This window comes from Amyelois transitella, chromosome 12, assembly GCF_032362555.1.
Source record: "Amyelois transitella isolate CPQ chromosome 12, ilAmyTran1.1, whole genome shotgun sequence".
Taxonomy (NCBI): Eukaryota; Metazoa; Arthropoda; class Insecta; order Lepidoptera; family Pyralidae; genus Amyelois; species Amyelois transitella.
This window is the reverse complement of record NC_083515.1, coordinates 8,917,707-8,936,758: the sequence shown is the minus strand read 5'-3', so window position 1 is coordinate 8,936,758 and position 19,052 is coordinate 8,917,707. Positions and strand designations below refer to the sequence as shown.

The 19,052-nt window shown below is 38.9% G+C and overlaps 1 protein-coding gene across 1 annotated transcript; it reads left to right on the top strand.

Annotated features, from left to right (window-relative positions):
* The first annotated feature begins 124 nt into the window (after positions 1-124).
* On the top strand, positions 125-18,911 carry LOC106142583 (protein shuttle craft). Its single transcript, XM_013344393.2, has 17 exons — positions 125-454; positions 539-1,813; positions 2,504-2,701; positions 3,259-3,478; positions 4,030-4,193; positions 4,935-5,139; positions 6,010-6,134; positions 6,633-6,760; positions 7,738-7,891; positions 8,535-8,731; positions 9,115-9,239; positions 9,672-9,860; positions 10,655-10,744; positions 11,333-11,531; positions 13,123-13,275; positions 13,963-14,063; positions 14,409-18,911. Exons 2-17 carry the CDS (start codon positions 682-684, stop codon positions 14,623-14,625), a joined length of 3,597 nt encoding a protein of 1,198 aa, XP_013199847.2. The 5' UTR covers positions 125-454; positions 539-681; the 3' UTR covers positions 14,626-18,911.
* The last annotated feature ends 141 nt before the right edge of the window (positions 18,912-19,052 follow it).

Here is a 19,052-nt window from a genome sequence, read left to right as displayed (position 1 = left end):
GCGAACTTGGCAAAGACGAGTGTCTATAAAGTCGTAAAATGCCTTTGCGTGTCTTAGACTCCTTCATTCCGACTCAGTCTTTATTAAAGTAATTAAACGATTTCTATTGGACTCTAGTCTAAATGAAGGTAGAGAAAAAGAATGAAATATAAGTACATACAATAATAATACATAGAATCAAGAATTCCTCCCCAGCCACGTAACTTGGTACATGCATTATGGCCCATTCCATGTTTTGTCTGAATTGAACACTTCCCACATCACTTTCTATGACCAACAACGTTGGTTTCGTTTGGTTGACTTTTCCTCCCACCCTCACCTCACCACTTTCAATTCAATCGAATTGTCTTGTCATATCATATCAAAGTTGATGTAATTTTATAAAAAATAAATCGTTTTACTTAGTTTTTTTATTTGTAAATAAAATCAAAAGAAAATAGGATTACAACAGAAGGTAAGATACTTTAATTTGATACCACATGTCTATGATACTAGTACATTAATATCTGTCTGAACTGTACTGATTTATTCTTTTCAGATTAAATAAAAACCAACCAAGCTCAGGGCCTTTGGCCCCAGCTTCACGCTGCCACACCGGGGCACCTTCCCCCCAAAACGTCACATACCTAAGATATGTCGATACAAAGTTCCATCCACAATATTTCGTAATTGGTCGTAATCATGTCTCAGTGGAACAATTCATACGCTTATAACAACCAATACCAAGGTGCTAACACTTGGGAGGGTGGTACGAATGATCAGTATTCAAATCAAGCCTATCACCCCAACCGGCAGTATAATTCTAGTGATCAATATGTGAGTTTTAATGAGTTTCTCTCTCAGATGCAACATAATGGTGCTGTGCCAGCGAATACAGCCAACTACAGCAATGGCCAGTATCAAAATTATGATTACAACTACCAGAACATGCCATCTTCATCTGTAAATACTCATGGTGACACATATTATGGATCAAACTCATCAACTGGTGCAGATTGTGTTCAGAACCAATACACTTCTGCTTGTCCTACAGAGCCTACTTCTTCAGCAGATTACTCTAAGAGTGAAGTTGTATTGAAATCCAAATTGACAGCAACTGCTACAGAATTTGTGCCAAAAAGGTCAAATGTTAAGCCAGCCGCAAGTGTTCAAAACATTCCAGAGGCTTCCAGTAGCACTGTAGATGTTACCTCGGAGCCTAGGAAAGTACAAGGCAGTTCTTCAGACACAAACTGGAGAGAAAGACCAAGAGCATCTCAGAACGGTGATACTAACCATAGGGGTCATAATAATCATAGAGATAACTACAGGCATAATGAAGCTAAAAATCGTAATCGTGACAATTATAGAGATCATAATCGGGATGGTAACAGGGCTCGTGACCGAGACAGTAATATTGATCGTGATCACTATAGTTATAATGATTCTGAAAGAGATAGTAACAGGGATCGTTATCAAGATAACAGTAGCCGTTATGACAGTAATCAAGAGTCATATAATCGTAATGAGAGAAACCAATCGAAATCAAACTTTAAAGGGAAAAAGAAAGAAGAGACTGATGCTGGTAGAACCTTCTACAATAGCAGGACTCCAGGGGGGGCAGAAGAGAGGGTGAGGAATGGTAAAGAAGGGTCAGGCAGAGGAAGGAACTGGGCTGGAAGCCAGCGAATAAGGGCTACGGATCGAAATTACTCTGAAGATGAACAATATGCTAGCAATTATTTGCAATACAGAGATGAAAGGCCGGAAAGACCTTCGAAGTCGGAAAATGTACACAGCCCAGTTAATAATAGGAACAAAAATTCAGATCAAGGTTTGTATTTATATTTCGTTTCTAATTGTGACATGAATTCCTTCTTATTGGTAGAGCAAAATAAAAATGATAAGCCTTATCTAACTTAGAGTTCTTTAAGTATACATTTCATCAAAATTATTGTGTCTTATATAACTTTTTTATTCAGTCAAGTTGAATTGACTTTTTTTTATGTTGATAATTTTATCCTTAATATATACATACATACATATAATCACGTCTATATCCCTTGCGGGGTAGACAGAGCCTACAGTCTTATAAAGACTGATAGGCCACGTTCAGCTATCGTTAAATATGTATTGATAAACATCCAAGACCCAGGACAATTAGAGAAAGATTGTTCCTCATCCTGCCCTGGCTGGAATCAAACCTGGGACCTCAGGTGTCATAGACAAGCGCACCTGTGGGAGTAATGTTCATTATTTCAAAGTGCAAGTCAAAATTATGTACACAAATACTAGCTGTTGCCCGCAACTTCATTAATTTAAAACTTACTATTGTATTTCAATGTCTACTTTACTGCAAAGTTTTATGAAAATCAATTCAGTTGCATGAAAGAGTTACAAACACACATTCACACATACAAACTTTCACATTTTGTAATATAAGTAGGATTTTTAAATGTTAATTTTGATAAAGCTTATTTGTTGTTTCTGGAAATGCCGAACTAACAATCGACATTAATTCCAGACAAGAAGACAAAAGGCCAGTCCTCAACGGAGATGACCCAGCGTGAGCGTCTCAGTGAACAGCTGGACAAGGGCACGCTGGAATGCCTCGTCTGCTGCGAGCGGGTGAAACAGACCGACCCCGTGTGGTCGTGTGCCAACTGTTACCATGTTCTGCATCTCAGGTGTATCAGGAAATGGGCCATAAGCAGTATGGTTGGTGAGTGTGGTTTGGTTTTATCATCATTTATTTATTTTTATATGATGTAGGTTGCATTGCAACTATTGCTTAATACATAATTGTTGTCAAATTGCAACCTACATAAATGTTATTATAGTTTAAATATTTTACATACAAACATACATATGATCACGTCTATATCCCTAGCGGGGTAGACAGAGCCACCAGTCTTGAAAAGACTGATAAGCCATGCTCAGCTGTTTGGCTTTGTGATAGAATTGAGATTCAAATAGTGACAGGTTGCTAGCCCATCGCCTAAAAGAGGAATCCTAATTTTATAAGCCTATTCCTTAGTCGCCTTTTATGACATCCATGGGAGCGAGAGGGAGTGGTTCTATTCTGTTCGTTTTTCTATTCTTTTTTGTAGGTATTGTTAGTGAAAGAGAAGACAAGTTAATGAAAGTAATGTGTAGTAAAACGATATGAAGATTTTGTAGAACGTAAACGTAAACGTAAACGAACGTAGATATATAATATGTGATAGTTTATAATATGTGAGTCATTTGATTTTAAATTCTCAAAATCTCGTGTTGCAGAGGGAAAATGGCGGTGCCCCGCCTGTCAAAACACGAGCGAGTCCATACCGACCGAGTATCGTTGTATGTGCGGCGCGATCCGTTCGCCGGAATACGTCCGCGGGGCGAGCGGTGCGCACACTTGCGGCAAGTCTTGTAAGAGGCAGAGGAACTGTCCGCATCCCTGTACGCTGTTGTGCCATCCGGGCCCTTGTCCGCCGTGCCAGGCCACTGTTAACAAGTATGTTTATTGTCTAAGTTCTCACTTCTTCCCGGGAATGAGCAGCACAAGTGTGAGAGTATTCAAAGTGGCAGAGGAACTGTCTGCATTTCTGTATGCTCTGACATATGGGACCTTGTCTGCCAGGTTTACCGTTCCAGGTTACTGTGTGTTATATTGTAGCCTTCTATGGAGTTATCTCCTATGGAATGGATGGTTGGTTAATAGTTCTTTAGAAAAGTCATAATTTTCTCTTGAAACTGGGGGAAAGCCTTCCCTTTGGGTTGCCTATTATATATATAGTCAATCCTTTCCACAAGTATATTAAATGGTAGACTTTTAGATAATGCCGGCAGCATAAAGTCTGCATGTAGTACATTACAAATTGTAAATGTAAATTTCTTCTTCTCCTTCTTCTTCTTCAGCCCATATGCATCCACTACTGGATGTAGGCCTCTAGTAATGCATGCCATTCTCCACGGTTTTGTGCTTTTCTCATCCACCTCCTTCAGCAATGTAAATTTACGGTGATAAAAGAAATTGTATTTTCAAGATGTCTCTTTGTGATCCAGGCAATGCGGTTGCGGGGCCGAGACTCGTTCAGTGCTGTGCAGCAGCAAGCTGGCCCAGGTGTGCGGCCGGACTTGCCACCGCACCCTCTCGTGTGAGGTCCACACGTGCCAGAAAGAGTGCCACGAGGGACCTTGTGATGAATGCAACGAGACCGTCACACAGGGTGAGTTGAACAGATACAGACACACAGACAGACACAGGCACAGATACAGACAGACAGACTATAGACACACATCAGTGTTAAGATGTCTCGGTTACACCTTGCCTGGGAAGGAGACGGGTATGCCTATGACCAGAGTCAAGAGAGCGACTTCTGTCTTACATACAATTAGCTTGAATTGTATATAAATTCCCATTTGGTGCTATGACAAAGAAGACTTATATCATAGTTATAACTTTTGGAACTGATTCCATAAAAGTCCTGTTGAACATCCGGTTTAATAAAAATACCCCCAAGCATCTGTTTGAGACAAGTGGCAAGCATCAATACTGCATGCCTCCCTACAACATGCTTGAACACGGCTGTTAAAAGCATATGAAAAAGAAAAATGTGTTTTCAATTTGTGCCAAGTTCACGGCACTAAAGAATAGGACCACTCCATATCTTTCCTGTAGTTGTCGTTAAAGGCAATTAAGCAGAAGGCCTAGCAACCTGTCACTATTTGAATCTCAATTCCACTATAAAGCCATACAGCTGAACGTGGCCTTCAATACGGTTTGATCCCGTTTACCCCGCAAGTTATACATATACGTGATGACATGTGTGTGCATATGTAATTATAGGTCTACTTTAGAAGAGCGGAATCTCCAAACACAAGTGCATTATTCATTTAAATGGAAGCTCCAGCCACTAATTTGTTACCCGCTTGTAAGTTACTTAATAAATATTTTTTCATTTTTTCAGTGTGCTACTGCCCCGGCGCGGTGTCGCGCTCGGTGGCGTGCGCGCGCGAGTCGGGGCGGAGCGCGCGCTGGTCGTGCGGCGCGGCGTGCGCGCGCGTGCTGGCGTGCGGCGCGCACGTGTGCGGCGCGCGCTGCCACCCGCCGCCCTGCGCGCGCTGCCTGCTGCTGCCCGACAGCGTGCGCACCTGCCCCTGCGGGAAACGCAAGTACGTGCCATTCTCACACTGAAAAAATGAAAAAATATTTATTAAGTAACTTACAAGCGGGTAACAAATTTGTGGCTGGAGCCTCCATTTAAATGCATAATGCACTTGTGTTTGGAGATTCCGCTCTTCTAAAGTAGACCTATAATTACATATGCACACACATGTCTGTGTCCCTGTCAATGTGTGTTGAAGTTTTTTTTGTTACGAAATTATATTGATGATTCGAACAACATTTCGGCGATGGCAAAGCAGAGATATACGCGCCTCCTGGAATAGAGGCAGCGTTTTCTGTGTCTATGTGTGTGATGTACTTTGTCAATGTGTGTTTAAGATATTTTGTTACGAAATAAGAATGAAGATCCGAACTATTCGGCGATGGTAAAACAAAGATATACGCGTCTCCTAGAAAAAGAGCAACGATCGCGATCGCGTAGATATCTGTCTCTGTGGAAATGGATGGTATTGATATACGAGGGGTAACGAGTTCTTACTGTTCGTACTCCGCCCCACCCCCCCAGTGTAAGGAGTGAATAATACAAAACTAAAGGGTCGCTAAAGAGATTTTTTTTATTGGTAGACATAACCATACATATGTACATAATAATCTTCTTCTTAAATTTAATTTTTAATTTACTCTTGTCGATGAAGTTCCTCCTCCTCGTCCTCCATTCATCTCTTTTCTCTGTTATTTTTAATTTTTTGGTAAGTTGTAACATTTATTTTTTGCCATAATTGATCAAAATATTTTTTACATATCAGGAACTTATTGATTTTGCAGTAAGTCATGAATGGGTTAAATAAGTTATGAAATATTTTTTTAATTTCTTGTCTTGTCGATATATGTTTTATATCTGTATTTCTTCATTACAGACTTGACAAAGACATTCGGAAATCTTGCACAGACCCGATTCCACTGTGCGGCAACATCTGTGCTAAACCTTTGGAGTGTGGGCCCGCGGGGGACAAACATTTCTGCAAGCTAGATTGCCATGAAGGTAACGACTGTCTCTATTTCACCTTCTAGTTAAAATGTATAAATTAATATATAGGGGCAAATTACACAGATTGAGTTAGTCTCGATGTAAGTTATAGGCTTGTGTTACGAGATACTAACTCAACGATGCTATATAACTAGCATTTATAAACTTTCCTCAGAAAACCCTATTTCCAATATTTCAACAACAGCAACAAAATACATTCGTCCACAACTTTCCTAGATGAGCGCATACATTCGAATTCGAGAAAATCTGGGGACTTTATAATACTCGTATCAAGTGATATGGTCATAGTTTAAGGGCTTAAGAAAGAGCAAGGTCAATTAATTTCATTCCGGGTTTTACCAATTAGTGGCGTAAATAAGCGCCTTTACTTTTTAAAATGTAGTTATTTTCGCGAAGGTCATGTGGAATTGGATAGTTATTTATAGCATACTTATTGCTACTATTATATACTAATATTTCTTTTTAAAATTAACTTTGTCATGTTTCATTCAGGTCCATGCCCAACTTGTCCGGACAAGACCCTGTTACAATGTCGCTGTGGTCACTCCAGCCGCGAGGTGCCGTGCGCCGATCTACCGCAGATGTACAACAATGTGCTGTGTCAGAAGAAGTGTAATAAGGTAAGACTTTACAGGTTAATATTGAACCATTTTGGTAATATGCAATGAATCCGTTCAGTTTTGGCTGGGAGAAGTATTTCATTATACTTAGTTCTACATTCATTTATGTTTTTTAATGTAGACAATGTGCATTCGTCCACGATATAGATTTAGGAGATCTATATTTGTAAATTAACGTCCGATGAAAATGCTGCAGTGTAGTTTGTTCCGCCGCTTCTTGTACACATGATTTGGAAGCTGTAGTAGTTATAATTAGATTTAAGTTATGTGACGTCAATAAGTGATACCTTGTATCCAATTTTGAAAATAAGTCTTCTATTCTATTCTATTATTATACATTAATATTTAAATGCAAATTAAGTTTTAAAGAAATTTATTCTCATAAAAGAATCTACAAAAAATTCACTTACAATGAGAACTTCAAATATTTACATTTAGTGGACGCGTACAAATTGTCGGTAGTTAACAATAAAATATGTATATTCACTCCGTGCTGGCTGCGCGCGGAACTACTTAGGATCTTCGGTAGGTAGTAGCATTTCAATGCGTGTGCGTGTAGTCGTCATTAGAGGACCAGAATAAGCGTAAAATAATTTTGTAAAAAAAAACTTGCTTGTCGGATCTTTCACTTTTACTCAGTTTTTGGGTACATTATAGAAAAATAACGAAGCTGGAATGTTTTTACTATAAACATTCCCGATTTTTATTATTTCATTGACGGCTTTTTCTCTAAACACGGAATTAGCTAAAGATGTGGCAATAAGCCTTGAGCAAAATCTAAAATAGAAGTAAAATTATGTCAACAAACTCTGCTTGCAAAAAAAGGAGGTGGTTCTCAATTCGACCGTATTTTTATAGTGTGTAGAAAGTACCCGACGCAGAGCCTAACCATAACCAAATATATACTATCACACTATATGAGCTGTTCTCTTTAACAATTGAATCATTTTGAATGAGACAGAACATTATTGTTTCAGAAACTGTCATGCGGGCGTCACCGCTGCCGTGCAACATGTTGCGCGGCCACGTCGCACCGCTGCACGCTCGTGTGCGGCCGCTCGCTCACGTGCCAGTTGCACCGCTGCGAACACTTCTGTCACACCGGACACTGCCCGCCCTGCCCTCGCGTCAGTGAGTATACGTACACTCATTTTGAATTTGGAAACGAATATAAAATTTTCATCGCTCTGTCACTAAACACTGATATTTTGTTCTTTTTCTTTTATCACTGGCAGGTAGAATGGAACTCCTGTCCGACTATTCGTTACACGGTTCTACCCGCTTTACGTTTGTAATTAAGCAGTTTGAATTTGGAGCACATTTATTCACCATTCGCCATCACTGGCAGGTTGTGATGAGCTTCTTACAGAGGTTCTACTCGTGTGTTCTCTCATGCTGTCAAGAAGCACTTTGAAATTGGAACACGTTGTTCACCATTCTATTATCACTGGCGGGCTGGGACGAGCTTTGCACAGAGGTTCTACTCTGTGTTCTCTCACGCTGTCAAGAAGCACTTTGAAATTGGAACACGTCGTTCACCATTCCACTATCACTGGCAGGCTGGGACGAGCTTTGCACAGAGGTTCTACTTTAACTCCTCTCATGCTGTCACAAAGCACTTTGAAATTGGAACAGTTTCATGTACAATTCCATTGTCACTGGTAGGCTGGGACGACGAGCTTCGCACAGAGGTTCTACATTGTGTTATGTCATGCTGTCATAAAGCACTTTGAAATTGGAACAGTTTCGTTAACCATTCCATTGTCACTGGCAGGCTGGGACGAGCTTCGCTGCGAGTGCGGCACCGAGGTCCTACTCCCACCGATCCGGTGCGGCGCGCGGCCGCCGGCGTGCGGCGCTCAGTGCTCGCGCGCGCGCCCGTGCGGCCACGAGCCGCTGCACGCGTGCCACGCCGGCGACTGCCCGCCGTGTGTCGTGCTCACCACGAAGCGCTGTCACGGCGGACATGAGGTATTGTGTTGATGTTGTTGTTGTTGTTCATTCTATATCTACATTTTTGTTACGAATTTTGTTTTATTAAAAAAGAAGGTTGATAATGGAGCAAATAATTTTTTTTTTATATGATTGAGTGTTTGTCTTCGATTTGCCTGGTGGTAAGCGAGATGTAACCTAAGCACGCAAGCTCAAATAATGTCTATTCACTCTTGCCTTGAAAATCAAATCAAAACGAATCGCTTCGAGGTACATGTCACCATCCGACATGTCGGGAAGCTGAATCGTCGAGACTAAATGGTAATTTAGCATTGAATCCATGTAAATCATAATAGGTATGTATGAAGTAATGTAAAAGTTTGAAACTCATAAGAAGATTTAAATATATTTTTTGTTTCTAGGAACGGAAAACAATACCGTGTTCGCAAGAAGAGTTCTCTTGCGGATTACCCTGCGGCAAACCGTTGCCGTGCGGCAAACATACCTGTATCAAAACTTGTCACAAGGGACCGTGCGATACTGGCAAGTAAGTAATACAGTTATTTTTTTATATGTCTAGCGATTTGATTTTTAAGTTTATAAGTCCATGTTTCACTGGGTCATGGTGAGGTGGTAAGAATGTCTATTGCTAATGGGAGAAGCAATTGAAAAAAAGAGATCATTCTTTCACACATTTATATGATCACGTCTATATCCCTTGCCACCTCTAGCTGTTTGGCTTAATAATAGAATTGAGATTCATATAGTGACAGGTTGCTAGCTCATCGCCCAAAAGAAGAATCAAGGTTTATAACCCTATCTCTTTGTCGCCCTTACAACATCCGTGGGAAAGAGATGGGTCCTATTCTTTTTTTACTGGTGCCGTGAACCGTATGGCGCAACATAATCACATCAAAACCAATTACAGATTTCCGACACGGAGAACAGTTTAAAAATAGATACAATTGTACATTTCCAGATGCACGCAGCCGTGCAACGAGAAGCGCGCGAGCTGCGGGCACGCGTGCGCGGCGCCGTGCCACGCGGGCGCGGGCGCGGGCGCGTGCCCGAGCGCGGCGCCGTGCCGCCAGCTCGTGCGCGCCACGTGCCCGTGCGGCCGCCGGCACGCCGCGCGCGCCTGCCACGACAACGCCCGCGACCAGGCCAAGTCAGTGCTTCTTGTTCTCGTCTCAATGTGAAGTGTAGTTTACACTTAAAAATTTGAAGTTAAAAAGACTTGTGAAATTTTAAAGTGTTTAGTTGTGGACTTAGTGTAAATCCGAAGAGAAAAAGTTCTTGTAATATTTTCGTGTTCTAATCCCTGGACTTTAAATTTCGAAGTGACATAGACTTTGAAAAAATTTCGCATGTTTTTCAAACACTTATATTCGCTTTCGTCTGCTGGATGATTATACTGTCCTATAAGCTTTGACGGCCTCTGAAGCGCAGCGGTAGTAAAGCGTACTACCCTCTGTGACACCGGATGTTCCGGGTTCGAATCCTGGCCAGGGCATGATGAGAAAAGAACTTTTTCTGATTGGCCTGGGTCTTGGATGTTTATCTATATAAGTAATTATTGTAAAGTATAGTATCGTTGAGTTAGTATCTCGTAACACAAGTCTCGAACTTACTTCGAGCCTAACTCAATCAGTGTAATTTGTCCCGTATATATTTATAAACTGATCGCCACGACTAGATGTGAATAGCTTGTGGAATTAGACCGAGTTTCTTCTTTTTTCTCCTGACTTTATTCACTAAATACAGAAACCTTACTAAAATAGAAATATTGTACGTCCATATTTAACTTTAAATTTTTAACTGATTAACTTAGCTAACTTAAAGGATACTTCAGCTTTACCGGCACGATCATACAAAGATATTTGTGAAGCAAAATCTTACAGCTTAGTATGCTACATTCAATTTCTTGCAAATTTACAAGTTGTTTATCTTTTACGTTTATAGGATGATGAGTGCCTTGGCCGCCACGAAAATGCAGGAGGGCGGGTCCGTTGATCTGTCCGATGTGCAACGTCCCGCAAATATGTTGAAAACGTAAGTAATATATTTTATATAACGATATGTAAGTTTATATATATATATATATATGTATGTTTTTATATTATTTATTATACTGCATCCTCAATTCTTTTTATGTGCGCTGCCATTTTAATTATGTATTTTCCTTTATATTTTATATGGTTGACTGGAAGAAATCCCATTGGGGATAAGTCCGCCATTGTACACATTCTTCTCAATCCAATAACTGTTTTGTAATTTGTTATATTTATTTTTATGTGCAATAAAGAGTTTACAAGTACAAGAGTGCCGTGTGGTTACCGGCAGTGCCGTGTGGTTCCCGGCACCAATATAAAAAAGAATAGGAACACTTCATCTCATTTCCCGTGGATGTCGTAAGAGGCGACTTAGGGATAGGTTTTTAAATTTGGGGTTCTTATTTTAGGCGATGGGCTAGCAACCTGTCACTATTTGAAACTCAATTCTATCATAAAGCCAAACAGCTGAACGTAGGCTGTCAGTCTCTTCAGGAATTTTGGCCCTGTCTACCCCGCAAAGGATATAGACGTGACTATATGTATGTAAGAGTTTACAAACAAACAAACAAACAATTTTTTGCACCAGGTTGGAATGCGACGACGCGTGCCGCATGGAGGCCCGCGCTCGCCAACTGGCGCTGGCGCTGCAGATCCGCAACCCGGACGTGTCCGCCAAGCTGGCGCCGCGCTACTCGGAGACGCTGCGCGGCCTCGCCGCCAGGGACCCCGCCTTCGCGCAGCAAGTGCATGACCACCTCTCGGAGCTGGTGCAGAAGGCCAAGAAGGTATATAAGAATGATATTTTTTATTTGCTTATGCAATTTTACGAACAATTCCTAATAAATTAGGAGGTGTAATTTGGATTGGTATTCTCCATCCTTATTTTAATTATTATTCCTTTTACTTTTTATAAAAAAAATCTCGTATATAAATCTATACTAATATTATAAAGCTGATGAGTTACATACATACATACATACATAAAATCACGCCTCTTTCCCGGAGGGGTAGGCAGAGACTACCTCTTTCCACTTGCCACGATCTCTGCATACTTCTTTCGCTTCGTCCACATTCATAACTCTCTTCATACAAGCTCGGCGGTTTCGGGTACTTTTGACCTGACCCTTTACCAGGACGTCCTTAATTTGATCAAGATACGTTCGTCTAGGTCTTCCCACTCCGACCTTTCCCTCCACACTCTCCTTGTATATCTGCTTAGTCAACCTGCTTTCATTCATCCTCTCCACATGACCGAACCATCTTAACATACCCTTTTCTATTCCTGTAACTACATCTTCTTTCACATCACAACATTCCCTTATCACGCTGTTCCTTATCCTGTCACTCAATTTCACACCCATCATACTCCTTAACGCTCTCATTTCCACTGCATTTATTCTGCTTTCATGCTTCTTTTGCCATACCCAACTTTCACTCCCATACATTAATGTCGGGACCAACACGCCCCTGTGCACAGCCAGTCGAGCCTTTTTGGATAGTTTCTGACTGCTCATAAAGGCATGCAAAGCTGATGAGTTAGTTTGTTTTAACGCGCTAATTTCAGGAACTATTGGTTCGAATTGAAAAAATATTTTTGCGTTGAAAAGACCATTTATCGAGGAAGGCTTTAGGCTATATAACATCACGCTGCAACTATTAGGAACGAAGAAACAATGAAAAATGTGAAAAAACGGAGAAAATTTTTCATCCTTGACGGCTTCAATGATGCCCAATATAACTATTCCACGCGGATGAAGTCGCGGGCACAGCTAGTCTTTTATATTACCATACATACTCACATACATATAATCACGTCTATATCCCCTGCGTGGCAAACAGAGGTCTCAGTCTTAAAAAGACCACATTCAGATTCAAATAGTGACAGGTTGCTAGCCCATCACCTAAAAGAACAATACCAAATATACTTTCTACCTGTCCCCTTCTCTCTTACTCAATCTTAATACTTTACACCTTTGCCTTATCCAAGTTTGTTTCCTCGCTTAGAAGCCTGGATGTGCTATCTTTTATTTATCTATGCCTTTCTGTCTATCAAAAAGTTTATTAGCATGTCGATTCAAGTTTCCTTTAAATTCACAAAGTGTATTTACTTCGCATACAAACAGACAGTAAATGTCTATTAGGTCGCTTAAATTAGTATCACCAATAATCTAGAATGCTAGAATATCAGTAAAAGATCCCGCTATCTCTCTCATCCTTGCGTGGTTGCACCCTCCACAGAAGTGCCCGGGGTTCGCCTTCCGACTTTTCTCTCCTTTTGGTCGGATTTCAGTCCATTGGCTCGCCTATATCGCATATCTCACCTTTTTTATGCCGTAATAACATGCGATAAATAATGAAATCTTTCGTTGTACACAGTCGAAACAGAAAACCCGTTCGCACTCGTTCCCCTCAATGAATTGGCAGAAGCGTCAGTTCATACACGAGATGTGCGAACACTTCGGCTGCGAGAGCGTCGCTTACGACGCCGAGCCCAACAGGAATGTGGTGGCTACTGCCGATAGGGAGAAGGTAATTGTTTAATAGATATACTAGCTTATACATACATATGTGCATATAGTTACGTCTATATCCCTTGTGGGGTAGTCAGGGAGAAGGTTATTGTGTATTAGATTTACTAGCTTATAACATACATATAGTCAAGTCTATCTCTTGCGGGGTAGACCGAGTCAACAGTCTTGAAATGTATGGCTTTATGATGGTATGGAGATTCAAATAGTGACATGTTGCTAGATATGTATGTCCCCGGATTTTCTTATGACAGAAAGACAGTTTATACACGAGATGTGCGGCTGATAGAAAAAATAAGATAATTATATACCGTTGTCTACGTCACACGTCATCAGCCTATCACAACTTAGGATGGTCACGCCGTTAGCCAATAGCAGCGAAGATTTTAAAAATTGGTAGTTACTATGCCTAGCACGTATGTTGTAGCTACTGCCTATAAATAGAAGGCGCACTAGGTCCTAGGTCGCTGGGTCTTCGCGCTTCGAATTTCGAATTCGAATGAATCGATGACAGAAATTCGATCTGTGCAATCGATGTTCTCATAACATCTACGCTTTTATGATTAAACCGGTTTGGGGTACATTTTGTCCAACCAATCGATGTGAGTTGTCCAACAGGTTACACATACTTTTATCGATAATCCTTTCAAAGTAGGTTAAAATCGAATTTATTTTTAATTGTTTCCAGTCGTGGCTGCCAGCTATGAGCATCCTGGAGGTGGTGTCCCGCGAGGCAGGAAAGAGACGCGTGCCCGGCCCGGTGCTTCGGACGCCCGCACAGACAAACAAGTCAGTCTTACGCTATATATATATTTTTTTTTTGCGCTTCAGTCGTAAAGAAGTTGTTTTATTTTAACATGTTCTTTGTTCCGGTTATATCCTCACTTCTCTGAAGAGGAATCTATGAAATAGATGAATGTGTCTATTCCCTTATTTGCCGTTTACGACATCTATGGGAAGGAGATGCAGTGGAATTTACATGCCATTTATTTTTACCTCAAATCAAAGTAAAGAAAATACTACATATTATGATAAATTATTTTAGCCAGCATATTTTTAACCGACCCAAAAAAGCAGGAGGTTCTCAATTCCACCCTATTTTTTTTTTTAACAACATAATCTCTCCTTCCATAGACCATCATCGAACGCAGCCGGTAGTAGTAGCACAAGCGGCAGCGGCTGGGCCACACTTACTTCGACCAACGCGTGGGCGGCGCGTAGCAACAAACAGCAACAACAAACGCAACAGCAACAACAACCGCAACCACAACAACAACCGCAACAACAACAACAGACGGCAGCCACGCCCGCCGAAAAAATAGACTACTTTGACAACCCCCCGGACAACTAGTCGTTCGATCGGTTTGATTGGTTTTAGTTGCCAACTCGTCTAAAGCCGCGTACATACAGGGCCAACGAAGGAGGGAAGGAAGGAACCAACCTTGTTGTAAATATAACCGATATTGTTAACTCGAAAGAAAAATGATATAATGGAAACATGACTTTAAATGACGTTTTATCTTTGTCTTTCAAATAAAGCCAGTTGGAGAGTGATGGAGTTTCATCTCTTTCTAATGATACCAATAGAAAACAAACGGAAGGATATCAAAAAATCATAGTCTTTTTCCATGCTGAAGCTCGTGGGTGTTTTGACAGGTTAGTCATATTTCCTTCGTCGGCTTTAAAATGTAGGCATTGGTTTGCACGAAACCATCCAAAGAGGATTAACGGAGGCTAGCGAAACTCCTTCGTTGACTGGGTGTGTACGCGGCTTAATGCAAAGAAAGTTTAAATTCAAATAAATAAAATATTCTTTATTGCAGTAATCTTGGTTACAATAATTATGCAAGGTCTTCCCAGTATTCAATTTTGTACCTTTGTGAATCTACAAACTATGATATCGGTGGAATTTTTACTCACTGTATACCTATAGTACAGAATCACCGAATCACTGGTGGAAGCCACGATTTATCCTACTACTATTATAAAGGCGAAAGTTTGTATGGATGTATGGATGTTTGTTACTCTTTCACGCAAAAACTACTGAACCGATTACCATGAAATTTGGTATGTAGGTAGCTGAAGACCCAGAATAACACATAGGCTACTTTTTATCCCAGAGTTCCCGCGGGATTGATAGGGTTTCCATGCGGACGAAGTCGCGGGCGGCCTCTAGTAAAGTAAATAAAAGGAACAAGTTTCATGTGGGTAATAAAGAACAATTTTCCGTTAGAGGCGCTAGTGTTCTTAGTCGACAGTGGCGCCAACTGATGAGCACAACAATTAGTCTAGCGTGTATATTTTGTTTCTGATCAAATACATGTTACAATAAAAAAAAAAGAATTATCAAGTCTTAATATTATTTCAACGGGTCTATTTAGTTAAAAGATGCATAGTTAGTTATTTAAAACAGCACCAAAACCACACTTTATAACAATTGAATATTTCTTTGCGTTTGACGAATCGGATACTAGTTTGACAGTTGGTGTTCAACTATCTTGCCAACCCAAGTGGACTCTTAACAGTGGGAAAATAGGAATGTTAAGTAAGTAAGTAGCTCAATGTCTGAAGGTCAGGTGCGTAAAATATAATATTATTTCAAGTAAATGTCAAACGGACTTTTAGTATTGTTATTAATGTCTTGTGAAAAGTATGTTTTGCGGCGAAGTATGTGTAGAAACAAGAAAAACAGTCACACAGACCGCGAAGAAATGAACAATAAGACATATACAATAAGGTTCGTATTGTATAGAAAAAAAATCAAATAGCTACACATTACTTCGTCGAAGTTTAAAAAGAGGCGGTTTCTGATTGGTTAATTTAACAACCATTTACAGCGGTTTACTGTCAGCGGATGTAAGCTGATTGGCCTGAAGTTTTTCGGGCAGTTTCGGTGGGAACGCCTGGTAAATGAACTTTATTTGGGATGAGTGACATAAAATGCCGTTTGACAGATATGTTTTATTTTGAAAATGCGGTGTTCTAATCCAATGTCGGTTTAAAAATGTTTTACGAAATTATTTTTATCCGTTTATCTTGCTGTGGATCGAATTGGGTTAAATATTTAAAATAAAAAGGAAAAGTCACCGCATTTTATTTATTAAAAAATTACGCCACCTCAGGTTTATAATAGTCTGAAATAAGCTTTGTTCACACAACCGCAGAGGTTGGAACACTGATATGAATGATATAAATACGCTAAATAATGGACTTTGAAATGTATGTATGTATAAAATGTTGATTTGGGCTTGGTTAATGCCAAGATGCACGTAATTGGTATTGAGTAATTTATGAATGTATTTTGTTTTTGGTATTGGTATTGAAAATTCGTCCGGGTTGCAAACGTATTTATATTCAGATCAATGAATATGGACCACGATGTTTACAGCGGGGATAAGAGTTAATCCATTCTTTGTATATGATGACATATTATTAATTCAGTTATGTGTAGGTACATCGGTCTTTAAATTATTCTGGATAACTTGATTACGCATTATTTCCGCTGTTCATCCGCCTTATTTCAGACTATAGATGTTACAAACTCACTGCTAAAGTTATTTCACATACGCATTATTGTTGTAAATACTGTATAGATAATTCTTCAAGAAGGGTAAAAAGATTTCTCTATGGTTGGAAGCTAGTGTGTGAAATCTTATGTTTTGTGGATGGATCACATCCATACGCCTGTACTTTAGTGCAAAGATTACTTTTTGGATGTATACCTACATCTTACTTAAAGAAAAATGTTCGAGGTACATTAAAGGTTAACAAGGATGAAATGCCTTAAAAAATAAAGGATAAAAGATAAATATTTACTGAAGAAATCGCCATTTTGCAGCAGTATATGTGAATTTTTGATATACTTAGAAAATACTCTACAGCGCTTACTTGAAAACTTAAATGTGAAATAATATAATCAAGTCAGTAATTAATTGCAATGAGTTTGTAAACATATTTTTAGATAATAATAGCGTCAATTTTTTATAAATGTCTGTTCATATTATATTATACACGAAATAAGAGTTTGGCTTATAGTTCGTTTTTGTGTAGCGGGATATATTTTGTATACGTTTTTTGTAAACATTCGTACTGATTTCTATGCCATTATATTAAACTGTTTTATTGAGGGAAGGAAGGCTGCCAAGAGAGAATATGACTCGCGTCTAGACTCCGCAAATTGATCGTGTAACAATTCCTATTTCAACATTTTGCAATTAAATATTGTTTTATTATACATTTGAATGGCAAAATGTTTAATTAAATAAATAAATTAAATTTTCATTACATTTTTGAATACTACTACAGCTTAGATGATCCACCAAGTCGTCACTGCCTAATTTACTTACCTATAGCTTATTTGAAAGTATTTTTATATCTTCCATTTTAATAAACTACTATTAGATGAAGTTAAAACGACTGATTTGAAATTTTCTATAACTGTGACGCAGCATTGCGTATGAATTTTATTAATTAATCTTATTTTAGGCTTTTTTCCAAATTTATGAATTTGCGGTGTCTGTGATTTATTTGTTTTGAATACGCGTGCGCTGTTAGCGATTAAAAAAAGTGAGACTATCATAATGATAATTATTACACCTACCTTTAGTATTTATAGCTAGTACATTTTTCACAGTTCAAATTAACATTTCTTCGATGGCCAGTGTGAAACATTGATAACAGTAAAATATTTCAATGACAAAAATAATAATTGTTAAACGTAAACATGGATTTAGATCGAATGATAAGAACGTATTATTGAGCATAATTTTCAGAAAAAATTAACGAGTAATCTAAGCTAAATTAACGAAATAGTAACGCGCACCATATTTAAAAAGGTTTCAGCACAAAATATTTATCCTATATATGAAAATCCTAAAAATATTTATAACAAACTCTTAAATCAATACTTAGAAAAGAACATAATATGACAGTAATATTTGCTTTTTTTTGTAAAATATAAATTTGGCAATTGTAACGAATCCCGCGCCTGATAAATAACACTTTGAATATATTATTTTGTTTGTACAACTCTAGATAAGATTATTTTTGTTTCTACTTAATTCTATTTATTCTGATGTTATTTCAACTTCGTCCCTGGTTTTTGCCGGAAGAATTCTGTTTAAGTGTGTAAGTATTCCGTTTTATCCTTCGTTTTTTTTTACTTCAGTACCAATATATTTATAAAGTTGAATAACAATTATTCACAGATCATATAGTATGTCATCTGCTAATTGTAAAAGTCAGTTAAGACTTATTAAACTGGAATTTTACTTTTAGGCGGTGGGCTAGCAACTTACGGCTTTAATCTTGTTATTATGGATGGCTCCATCTACCCTAAAAAGGATAAACACGTGATATGTTAATCTATGTATCGACTGTTAAAGTTGAAAACCTTTAGCAGAACTCTTCCCGTAAAGTCAGAAATCCAAAGAGACGGCATGTTATACTGTGAAGCTAATTGAACTGTTTAATTAATATGTGGCATGATGTATTTTATAAACACGAATTTATCGAAGGTGGAGGGATGAACTCTTATGAACATTATCGATGTAATTTGTTGTAGACGATGAATATAGTAACTGAATAATTCGCTGTTGTACAGGCGACATGTGTATTAAAGTGTTACATATTTGTTAATTATTGTTTTATTTATTGAAGTGTGATATGAATTGGTAAGAACTTAGTATTTATTTTGTTACAAAAATATTTACGACCTTATCGAAAAAAGTAAAACAGTAAAATATTTCGAACGCTGTTGTTAGGGAAAGCATATAATAT

Bases quoted from the DNA above. Each gene is read 5' to 3' on its own strand.
- LOC106142583 (XM_013344393.2), top strand. From the start codon at position 682: ATGTCTCAGTGGAACAATTCATACGCTTATAACAACCAATACCAAGGT. The intron at 1,814-2,503 runs GTTTGTATTTAT...CATTAATTCCAG, and splicing joins GAACAAAAATTCAGATCAAG to ACAAGAAGACAAAAGGCCAG. The intron at 10,745-11,332 runs GTAAGTAATATA...TTTTTGCACCAG, and splicing joins CCCGCAAATATGTTGAAAAC to GTTGGAATGCGACGACGCGT.